This window comes from Peromyscus maniculatus, chromosome 9 (genome assembly GCF_049852395.1).
Source record: "Peromyscus maniculatus bairdii isolate BWxNUB_F1_BW_parent chromosome 9, HU_Pman_BW_mat_3.1, whole genome shotgun sequence".
Lineage (NCBI taxonomy): Eukaryota > Metazoa > Chordata > Mammalia > Rodentia > Cricetidae > Peromyscus > Peromyscus maniculatus.
Window position 1 is genome coordinate 23089172 of NC_134860.1, and position 12235 is coordinate 23101406.

Below are 12235 nucleotides of genomic sequence, written 5' to 3' on the forward strand. Positions count from 1 at the left end.
AAGTGTCTCAATGAGGGACTGTATACATTGGGGTGGTCTTTGGGGAACTATCTTGATTAAATTAATTGATATGAGAAGATTCAGCCTGCTGTGGACAGCACCAAGCAGAGAAAAACAGGAATGATCTGTGGGTTTTTCACCTGAGTACCTAAATTAGCCACTGAACCACTTGCAATAAGAAATGACCTAGGACATGACAAAGGAGCAGTGAGTGATCCAGTGAGAAAAGCAGAGAAAGTCCCTCCAGCCAGGTGTGGTGTCACAGACCTACAACAGCAGCACCCTGAGGTGATGACAGGCGCTCACTGAATTCAATGCTATTCTTAGCTACACAGTGAGTTCCAAGGCCAGCCTGGGATACATAGGAGCCTGTTTGAAACAAAACGAACAAACAAAAGTTGAATAAATATAGCAGAACAGGGACTCTAGATCTTAACAGCCTGTAACAGGGAAAATAGGTTACAAGAGACCAAACTATCCAAGTGGCCCCAAAGAGGGCTAACTGCAGGCACCAATAATGGTCCACTGGAAAGAAAATGCTAGAACTACCATTCTTTTTAGTACAAAATGCAAATCAATAAACTTAAAATATGGGTTAATATTTAGACTAAAAGTGCAGAAACTACTCAGAGGAGAAAGAAATGGCAGAAAGTAGAGGAGTGGCATGTTCCTCCTCCCTGTGTTTATGATGTGTTTCAGTGTTCGAGTTTTAAATGCTCCTGGCTAAGTGCATTTGTAGGTATGGAGCTTTTTGGTTTTGGTTTCTCAAGTCAGGGTCTCTCTGTGTAACTCTAGCTGTACTAGAACTTGACCTGTAAACCAGGCTGACCTCGGACTCAGAGATCCGCTTGCCTCTGCCTCCTGAGTGCTGGTTTTAACTAAAGTTCATCCCTAGCTTAATGATATTACAAAGAACTACGGGTATTAAAGCTAATACTTGTAGACAAGGAAAAAATGAGGCCAGAACATTTCTAGCATGGACTCCTTCACTTCTTCACATATTCACTAGGAAAAGCTGCATTATAATGTAACAACAAAAATCATGAGACCTAACAAAGTTACTTCCCAAATTAAAAATTATTAGTACTATGTAAAATGTAGACCTATGTGCATAATTAGGAAATATACATATACTGTTAACAATTTTTAAAATTAAATGAGTTCCTCTTTGTATTGTTGTATAATGAACACAGTACAATATTCATGAATAAAACAAAGAAACAAAATATATTTAGAATATGTATTCAGAATATCTTATTGATGGCACATAATTAAAGGATGGAGATGTATAAGACAAGTGTATGAGAAATAAAGAGACAGTGGTGAAGATGGGGAAGAAGTAGCAAGAAACCCAGGCCATACAGGACCCAAGGGAGAATGTATGCTGACTTGTTTAAAACAGTTTAGAGGAAAGGTTTCTAAACAATGGTCTGTTACAAACGGGATTATGTGCCGAGATGCATTTGTGACGACAGTGCAGCATGGGGGAGAATGTTCCTACAGAACGGTATAAATGCCACCAGGAAGCCTTCCTGAGAAAAGAGATCAGAGGGGTCTTGTAGGATATTACTTTAAGGTGTGTTACTTTTGTTTATGTTTCATTTGACTAACTCTGTGAAGCTATGTTACTTTGCCTGTCTAAAACACCTGATAGTCTAACAAAGAACTGAACAGTCAATAGCAAGGCAGGAGAATGGACAGGTGAGGCTGGCAGGCAGAGAGAATAAATAGGAGGAGAAATCTGAGAAGAAAAGGAGCCAGAGAAGGAGGAAGACATCAGGGGTCAGCAACCCAGCTACATTGCAAGCCACAGAGTACGAGTTACAGAAGAGAATGGGAAAAGCCAAGAGGCAAAAGGTAGATGGGATACTTTAAGGAAAGCTAGCTAGAAACAAGCCAAGCTAAGGCCGGGCATTTAAAGTAAGAAAGACTAAGTCTCCATATGTGATTTATTTGGGAGCTTGGTGGTGGGTCTCCCAAAAGAAAAAAAAAGCCAACAACATAGGTGGGCCCTGTGTCTGAGACCAGCATGTCAGAGGACACAGGATCTCAGTTAACAGCTCAGAAGAAAGCCGATACAAGGTTTTAGGAAATGAAGCAGTAGGAAAGTCAACAGAGAGAACATGCTGATTGATATGAAACAGAAATTGTTATAAAGCAAAATTAAAATAAATGTAAATAAAATGTAAAAACAAAACTCTCCATTTATTTGAAAGAATTCTTATTAAAATGTTGCACTGAAGTGGTGTCTTTCTCTTGAATGCAGTTTTCATTTAGTGAGAGGGTTAAGAACTCATTTGGAGTATTTTTATTTTCAATTTATTCCCTTTCTATCTGGAAATTACCTCATTCGTTGTAGTTTTAATGGCATTCAAATGATCTTGAACAATAAGGTTTATTTTCTTGCCTTACTTTATTACATATTCATTGGCCCAAGGAGGGAGGCTTAAGCTATGAAAATAGAAGGCTGTTGATTGCAGGGCAATTATGGCAGCTGGGTAACCAGGGACTATTGCTACACAAGGCAGCAGTTAATTGCCTGACAGAGAAAAGGTTATTTGGAGTATAAATGGAAGTTTAAAATATGAAATCTGTTTGAGACCAAAAAGGCTTTTTCTTCACTATTCATACTTCCAATTATTTTAGCTTCTGATATGAGATATTTAAGACTCTTTATAAGAAAGTACAAAGCTCATAATTCTGTCAAATCAATGATGCTGGATGAGCATGCTAACTACTCTAGCAAAGAGTCAATGATCTCCAAGTCTACCAGCTCTTTTTCACTTTTAATATCATCCTTTATATTTGTGACTTCTAGATGTGGAGCCTATTTTTAAGCATGAACATTCTATTTAATAATAAATTTTAAGTAACATTTTTAATTCATTTTGGAATTCAATAAATATTTCTTACAAAAAATAACTTTTCCTATAGTGTAAACTGTATGTTGTACCAAAAAGATCATGAACTAAGAGGTATAAATAATATATCACCCACAATTTTACCACTTACAGAAAATTATGGTTAAGATATGTGTGTAAGACTTTCCAGACTTTAAAATTTTATCCTTTTTTCAATATGAAGAATTAAATTAATAATTTTCAATATGAAAAATTTAAATGTTACACACATACAATTTATAGTGTTTAGGTTTACCAGTCTCAGTTTACCTTTCTTTTCCATCTAATGATGGTCTTGATATCAAATAAACCACAACTTTTTTTGCTGTTTGTTTTGTTTTGTCTTTGGCAGGGTCTGCCTATGTAGCCCAGGTTATCTTGGAACTCATGATCCTCTTCCTACCTCAGCCTTCTTCCGAATGCTAGGATTAATATCCTGCCCCACCACACTCATGATCATCACTAAAAAAAAAAAAAAAAAAAAAAAGGTGTGTGTACATGAGTGATGGTGCCTGTGGAGGTCAGAAGAGGTTGCTGGATCCCATAAAGCTGGAGTTATGGATGGTTGTGGGCCACTTGATGTGGGTGCTGGGATCCTCTGCAATAACAACACATGCTTTTAACTACTGAGCCACCTTCCAGGTCCCAGCTTCACCATTTTAATAGAGACCAAGTGTGCTAACATAAGGATGTATCATAATATAAGCAATCCCCTACTTAGGGATGTAAAGTTATGTTTGACCTTTAAGAGTGACAGATTAGCAATTAAGATACAGAACATTAAAATTCTTATAGATCTCTTCTCTTATTAAATAGATGCAGACTAAGAAGTTGCCTAATCGTTGGTTCATAAGACAAATAAATTTAAAAATTAACTAGCCCAGAAAGACTATGGCTCAGCATCTGTCTACCACTTGAGAAGCCTTGGTTGTTAACTCCTAACACTCTAAAAAGGATAAATGTGTATAGGTGATTATTTTGTTATTACTGTAATATTATTTAATAATTTCAATGAAATAATCAAAAATTATGATAATGTTTTAAAAAATATATCCTTATACAAAACAGGCAGTAATTTCTAATGGTAAAGAATTTATGAAGAGTTCTTAACCATTTTATATGCATCTTAACTTAAACTTTAAAAACTTACTTTATATAGCTAAAGAAATAGTTACAGAGTTTATTAGAATTTATTTAGCTTTTATGGAGGTTAATTTTTTTTTTTGGTGGTGTTTTTCAAGACAGGGTTTCACTGTATATCCCTGGCTGTCCTGAAATTCATTCTGTAGACCAGCTGGCCTTGAACTCACAGAGAGCCACTTGTCTTTGCCTCCCAAGTGCTGGGATTAAAGGCGTGCCCACCACTGCCCAGCAGTTAATTTTTTTTTAAACTATGTCTCTTATTCCTTGACATTAGTTCATTATAAATTTAAATTGGTATTATCACTCAAGTTGATAGTAAAAATAATTGCTAAGTTCTCCTACAGAATAAAAATTGATGATTAAAAGTTTAAATGAAATGATATTTAAAGCCAAGTATAGTCCAGGGGCCAGAGAGATAGCTGAGTGGTAAAGAGCGCTTATTGATCTTGCAGAAAACCTGGGTTCAGTTTCCAGCACCTACAGGGCAACTCACAGTTGCCTGTAACTCCAGATTCAGAGGATATGAATCCCTCTTCTGGCTTCCCTGGCCCCTGTATGCATGTAGAAAGCACACACTCATGCAAGCTCACATATACAAAAATAAGTAAATAAATCTTCTTTTTAAAAGTGTATTCCAGATGCATGTCTATAATCTGAACACTTGGGATGTGGGAACAGAAGGTACAAAGTTCAAGGTCACTCTCAACTATATACCAAGTCTGAGGTCAAGCAGGGTTACAGGGAAAAAAAGTGTATTATAGTAATTCATGGACAACCAAGAGTTGTTCATAAAAACAAAACAAAAGAACCAAGGAGAAGTTGATAAATACTACCCCACTAATAGTATACATCTCTAAATTTTTGTTGGTAATAATGACACTTTGTTTGAGTGACAGCATCTTAAAACTGTCACTATGTCTTACATTTTCCTGAACTACAAGGTTAGGGATCAACCATGATTCAGAAAGTAGGAAGAGTTTTCTGAGCTACAGCACTAATGAAATACTTACAAGGTTCAGGAATACATATAAGTATTTCAAGCTTTTTTTGTAAGACTGGTTAGCATTGAGCATTTTAAACTTAACACTGTAATTAAACAAAAGGTAATAGGAAATCTCAAAAAGATACATTCTAGCACTGTAATTAGAAAGCTTCAAAGCCATTAGAAATCAAAGAAAGGTGGTAAGTGAGGTTCCAATTCTGTATCAGTGTGCTGTGGGATATTCTGTATGTTATAGGTGTTGCTCTGATTGGTTAATAAATAAAACACTGATTGGCCAGTAGCCAGGCAGGAAATATAGGTGGGACAATGAGAGAGGAGAATTTGGGGAAGTGGAAGGCTGAGGCAGAGAGATGCCGCCAGCCATGCCACTGCCATGAAAAGCAACTTATAGATTAATAGAAATGGGTTAATTTAAGATGTAAGAACAGTTAGCAAGAAGCCTGCCATGGCCATACAGTTTGTAAGCAATATAAGTCTCTGTGTTTACTTGGTTGGGTCTGAGCGGCTGTGGGACTAGCGGGTGAGAGAAATTTGTCCTGATTTTGGGCCACGCATGAAAACTCTAGCTACATCAGTGTATCTAGAAACTGATACAGAATTAAGGTGTCATGGATGGGCTGCTTACACAGATGGAGGGGATATGAGAGTCCATTGGAGGGTTTTAAAATTTATTCTTATTTTATTCCTTAATTTTTACATGATTGATATATGAAATATTAGTATAGAAATAGTATAGAGGCATATAATCTAGAAATAGGCAACCATTTTGGATTATGCAGTCAACATTCTATTACAGGTAAAACACTCAAAAATGAACTCAGAGGCCAGGCAAGGTAGCCTATGCCTATAACTTCAGCACTTTGGAGGTAGAAGGAAAGTGAGTTTAAGGCCAATCTGGGCTGAAATGAGGCATTGTCTTAAGAAAAAAAAGAAGAAGAAGAAAAGAAACAAGACAGAAACCACTGCTGTAAGGAATGGAGGCTTGAGTTACTATTCTGTCAGTCAAGCAGTTGTACTCCTCTGAGACTGACAACTCTGTCCTGAAGATGTGAAACTTTACATAAAGAATCATTGTTTCACTGGGCAGTGGTGGCACACGCCTTTAATCCCTGCACTCGGGAGGCAGGGGCAGGTGAATCTCTGTGAGTTCGAGGCCAGCCTGGTCTACAGAGCGAGTTCCAGGACAGCCACCAAAACTACACAGAGAAACGATCTGGAAAAGCCAAAAAAGAAAAAAAAAATCATTGTTTCTAAAAGCAAACCTAGGGAAGCTCCAGTTACAGGGCTTTCATACATACTAACTCCTGACATGCTAACTCCTGGTACTGCCGATCTGACAGTTACATTTCTAAGAACCATCATAAGCACTGGCTGGCTGGGTTTATTACTATAAACCAATGAAATGTGTGAGGCTAATGGAAAGGGAAACAAGTACTTTAAAGACTTACAGGTTTCGTCAGTCAAAGGAGACACATATGAGTATGGGTAGAGGAGTTAAATCTTTCACACACACACAAAAGTCAGGAAAATACTCAATACAGGTTACAAGAAAAAGACAGAAGACATCTGTGTCTTAGCTGACCAGAACCTACCACCTTTATTCTTTATTTTCAAAGGGGCAGTGTGGGGCTTTCCAGGATGAGACAGAAGATTCTCAATCTCTTGACTACCAAGGAAAGAAGAGCTCTAATAGTTCAGAATTAGCTAATCTGAGAAGATGATAGGTGGATTTAAGAATTGATTATGTAAAGTTCTCTATATAGAGGACAGTGACAAGGTATTCCATTAAAATTATAATATGTAGATATGAGTTTAAACTGGTTATTAATAAAATAATTGTAGAAATATCACATAAAATTTCTGGCAGTGAAAAGTGGGAATATTTAATAACCTTCATCAAAAGGAATTTTTGCAAACCAAGTATTTCCTATTGTTACAGAGTATTGTCCTCTAGGCATGACATGGCCACTGCCATCTCAAAGTCACAGAAGCTGTGATGATTAGCACTCAGGAGACCTTCACAAGACTGGGCCAGTCCTTCATAGAAGGAAAGCGTGAAGGGAAGCCTGTGGTGGTTTCAATGAGATGTTGTCACCCATAAGTCTTGGGCATTTGAATATTTGGCCCCCAGTTGTAGTCACTGTTTGGGGGCTTAGGAGGTGTGGCCTTGCTGGAGGAAGTGTGTCACTGGGGGCTAGCTCTGAGGTTCAAAAGCTGCATGCCATTCCTAGTTAGTGCTTTCTCTGCTTCCTGTTTATAGTTCAAGATGTGACCTGTCAGCTGCTGCTCTAGCCTCCACGTCTCTTACCTGCTGCAATGCTGTCCCTTGTCACTATGGACCCTAACACTCTTTAACCATAACCTCTAAATAAACCCCCTTTTCTATAAAGTTACCTTAGACAGGGTGTTTTATCACAGCAATAGAAAAGTCACTAACACAGACCCTTACCTGAGATTTTAGCTTCTCCCTTGCTTTTATGTCCTAATCCAGCTCCATGTGCCGCCAGGAATAACCAGAGTATCTAAGCACTAGAAAACTAACTAAGCAGATTTCATCTATGCAGCTTCAGGGAGGAACTCATCCACGACCCAGGCTAGGGTGCAACTTTTTAATGATGCATCTGTTTAGGCATCATTTATAAGCCTATAAATAAGCCCAAGAAACCCAACTAGTTTACCTAGCTGGACTTGGATGGACTCATTCTCTTGGTATGCTGCTAGTGCCCTATCTGAGGTACATATACATTTGTTATGTCTCCCCAGGAAAAGACACACAACAGCTATTAAATGTGATCATTTAATTTTACCAATAGTGCCTGCTAAGACAACAAAAAACCCGATTTCAATTCTTCACGCTAATATCTAAATTTCACTGCCTTTAAGAATACATTATCAGAGCCGGGTGGTGGTGGCGCACGCCTTTAATCCCAGCACTCGGGAGGCAGAGGCAGGCAGATCTCTGTGAGTTCGAGGCCAGCCTGGGCTACCAAGTGAGTTCCAGGAAAGGCGCAAAGCTACACAGAGAAACCCTGTCTCGAAAAACCAAAAAAAAAAAAAAAAGAATACATTATCAGTTTACTAATAGGTTATTGATGTGAGATATTTGTACACTGTGTGGAAATGTATTGCTGTGATTGGTGTAATAAAAAGCTGAATGGCCAATAGCTAGGAAGAGGTCAGGGAGGACTTCAGGGGACAGAGAGGACTCTGGGAAGAAGGGAGGAGTTGCCAGCCAGATGGAGAGGAAATAGGTGATGTAAGATGAAAGAGAGGTAATGCTACGTGACAGAATGTAGATTAATATAAATGGGTTAATTTAAGTTGTAAGAGCTAATTGAGACAAGCCTGGTCAAGCTTTCATAATTAATAATAAGTCTCCGTGTCATTATTCAGGAGCTGGCAGACAGGACAGAAGAAAACTTGTTACAAATTATCATTTACTTTAAACCTAAAGAAGTCAGTTTTTCATTAAGATGTTGGTAATGGTTAGACCATGAGAATTAATAATGCCCATGGAGATTGGCAGCATGTAAAATTCAGATTACAAGTATAAATACAATAGTGGCAATCAACTAATCTAATGGCCATAATACACACCGGTTCAGCAAGTTTATTTGTTTGAGGTTAATTAAAGACATGCTCATTTGTTTAACTGCTATAAGTACCAAGAAAGCGGGTACATTTGTAAATAATACCTCAGGTTGAGTTTTAACATACAACAGCTGGCCATGGTTGTACACAACTATGATCCCAGCACTCCAGAGGCTGAAGTGGGAGGATCATGGGTTGAAGGTTAGCCTGGGCTACACAGCAAAAACAGGAAGGAACTGAAGGAAGGAGGAAAATAAATGGCAGCCATTTTCCCCACATTTGCTATAACTTTGACTATTTTGAAAATGCTTAACAAATTTGAAGATATTAGCGTTCTAAAACCAAGAACATTTGAGAAATAACTGCAGGAATAATTCTTTTTTGCTGTCTCACCACTGACAGGATGTAAAGGAATGTTGGGTTGTAACACTACCATTGGAGCAGAGGGCAGGCTTGGCGGCTGCCCTGGTTGGTTTCCTGAGTGCTGTGTTAATCGAGCAGGATCCTCAGACTGCTCCGCAGGAAACTGGACAGCAGCAGGTTGCTGAGACAATTCCACCTTCTTATTTGACCCATCCAATCTGCTGCTTCTCTCTAAGGCAATCAGGTCACGAATTTTCTGCAGCTGCTCCACTGAGGCTTTTTTAGGAAAGATGAGATGTGTTTCTCCCTGGAATTTACAGAATTGAGAAAAATCTTAACTTCTGCTTTACACTGACAGTCGTTCTTATATACAGTGAAACCAATACTACTGAATGTATTATATCTTTTTTAAAAAATATATGTTTTATTTTTATATGTATGGGTATTTTGACTGCATATATGTGTCTTGTGCACTGTGTGTGTGCCTGGTGCCCAGGGAAGCCAAAGGAGGGTGCTGGCTCCACTGGAACTGGAGTCACAGATGTTTCTGAGCTGCCATGTGGGTGTCGGTTCCTCTTGAAGAGTAGACAGCACTCTTAACCATGGCACCATCTTTGCAGGCCTGAAGGTATCATATCTCAAGAAATATACTAGTTTTTAAACAAAATTAAGAAAATGTGTTTCCTTGCTAACATATAAAGCTTAGCATATTTATTGTAGTTCAAGGGACCTTTATTTATTTTACTTTACTGTTTGTGACAGGTCTCCTATATGCCAGGTCAGCCTTGAGTTTACTCTCTAGCTGAGGATGACCTTGAACTTCCTGATCTTCCTCCGAGTCCACTTCCTAAATGCTGGGATTATAGACATGTACCACCAAGCCCAGTCAATGCTGGGCTGGAGCTTGAACTTACGGCTTTATGCATTCGTGGCCAGCAGCACTCTACCAACTGACCTACATCCTAGTCTTAGGAGAACTTTAGAACAATGCAACACAGAATAGCTTATAAGAGTGGCAAAACGCATATCCCTAAATTCTCTGCAATAAAATAAAATACTGTAAGTTTCTATTAAATTCCATACAAAGTAATGACAGTAGAAAAACTGCCATGCAAAAGGCCTGAGCCAGGAGGCTGAAGCTATAATCTCAGCTACTCAGGACACTGAGAAGCAGAATCCCAAAACCAATGAAGGCCTGGGCAAGCTAGTGAGATGGTCTCACAATATAGTTTCGTTTTTTTTAATCTGGAGATATAAGTCAGTGGGCTACATTGGCTGCCTAGCAATTATGAAGAACAAGGTTCAGTCCCCAGTATAGATGTTTGTTTTTGTTTTTAAACACAATAAAAAGATCAAGAAGGTATTGTATAAAACTACTGAGAAGCTATGTAACACATAGTAATACAAATATGATTTAAAAAAATTAATTCGCTATCTCAAAATAGTTAATAGCATTCTTTAACGTTCCCAATGAAATAATGTCTGAGGTGATAGACATGTCAGTTATCTTGACCTGGTTTAATAAATTGTATACAATAGTAATAATAATAATAATAGTTGTGTACAATTGTAACTAAAACATTTTTTTTTATAAAAGTTACATGACAATTTCTAAACCCAAGCCTTTAGAAAATAGCTACATCAGAAGTGTTTGGGTTCACCATTTCCCAAGAACAGTTAAAAATATACACTGACAGTTAATTTGAAAATACAGATATAACTGTTTTGTAGTGCTAGGAGTCTTATACACACTAGGCAAGTCCTCTACCCTCATGTGACATCTTTAGCCCCAAACTATAGACTTATTTATTTATTCCTTCCTTTCTTTTTTTAATTCAGGGTCTCACTGGGTAGTTCTGGCTTCTCTAGAACTCATTATGTAGACTGAGTGGGCCTCGAATTTACAGATTTTCCTGCCTCTGCCTCCTGATTGAATGAATGTACCACCAGGCCTGGTACTATAGATTATTTTCTTAAAGATGTACTTATTTTTTAAATATATATCTATCTGTGTTGAGGTATGTGCAAGTGCCCACAAAGACCCGAAGATGGCATTGGAGCTTCTGGAACTGGAGTTACAGGCCTTTGTGAGGCCCTGTGTGTAGGTGATGAGACTCAAACCCAGGTCCTCTGCAAGAGGATCAAGTGCTCTTAACAGCTGAGCCATCTCTCCAGCATCCTCCAACTCCAAAACAAAACAAAACAAAACAAAACAAAACCCTATAGATTATTAACAGGAATGGAAAAGTACTCTAAACAAAACAGAACAAAAATAAGCAATATTTGTTGAAATTAGTTAAGTTCATATCCACAACAGACTGCTTTAATATAAATATTACACAAAACTCCTAATTTAAAATAATAAATTGTAAATCAAGAAAACAGGTAAAATGAAAATATATCCAACCAAGTTTCAAGGTGTTGAGAAGGAACAGTGGCAAACAGTAAATCTATCAACTATAATGTGATTAAAAGTTGTTACCACACACAGCAGCCACACCTGTTATGTTGGCTAGTTTTTGTCAACTTGACACAGGCTAGAGTCATCTGAGAGGAGGGAACCCCAATTTAGAAAACACCTCCATGGGGTTGGGGTTTAGTTCAGTGGTAGAGCACTTGCTTAGCAAGCGCTAAGGCCCTGGGTTCGAACCTCAGCTCCCCTCCCCCCCCCCCCAAAAAAAAAAAAAGAAAGAAAAGAAAAAAGAAAACGCCTCCATAAGATCAGGCTATAGGCAAGCCTGTAGACATTTTATCAATTAGTGATTGATTGGGGAGGGCCCAGCTCATTGTTGGAGGGGACAGCTCCCTGGCTGGTGGTCCTGGGTTCTAAGCAGGCTTAGCAAACAATAACGAGCAAACCAGGAAGTCCCACTCCTCCATGGCCTTAGCACAAGCTCCTGCCTCTAATTTTCTGACCTGTTTGAGTTCTAGTCCTTACAATCAAGAATTGTGATATGCAAGTGTAAGCAAAATAAAGCCTTTCCTCCTCAAGTTGCTTCTGGTCATGGTGCTTGGTACATCAACAGTAACCCTAAGACACCTGTAGATAACTTAAAACAACTGAAAATGATTATTTCCCTGGTAATAGCAGGCTGCTGGAATTAATAATAACAGAAAACCTCATTACACACAATCCTTTTTCAAATGTACATGATGCTTCATGTATTAACCATATTAACTATGAAAATTAATTTCTACCACTCATGGTATTGATGTAGTATAGGTACTGTGCAAG

General features: G+C 38.2%; 1 protein-coding gene across 2 annotated transcripts in view; it reads right to left on the reverse strand.

Annotated features, from left to right (window-relative positions):
* The window catches only part of Ngly1 (N-glycanase 1), a 58454-nt gene that overhangs the window by 35266 nt on the left and 10953 nt on the right, over nucleotides 1–12235 (reverse strand). For both annotated transcript variants that reach the window (XM_076544468.1, XM_006975105.4), the window contains one exon: nucleotides 9071–9307. In XM_076544468.1, coding sequence (XP_076400583.1) covers nucleotides 9071–9307 — 237 coding nt within the window. The remainder of the gene's footprint in view (nucleotides 1–9070; nucleotides 9308–12235) is intronic.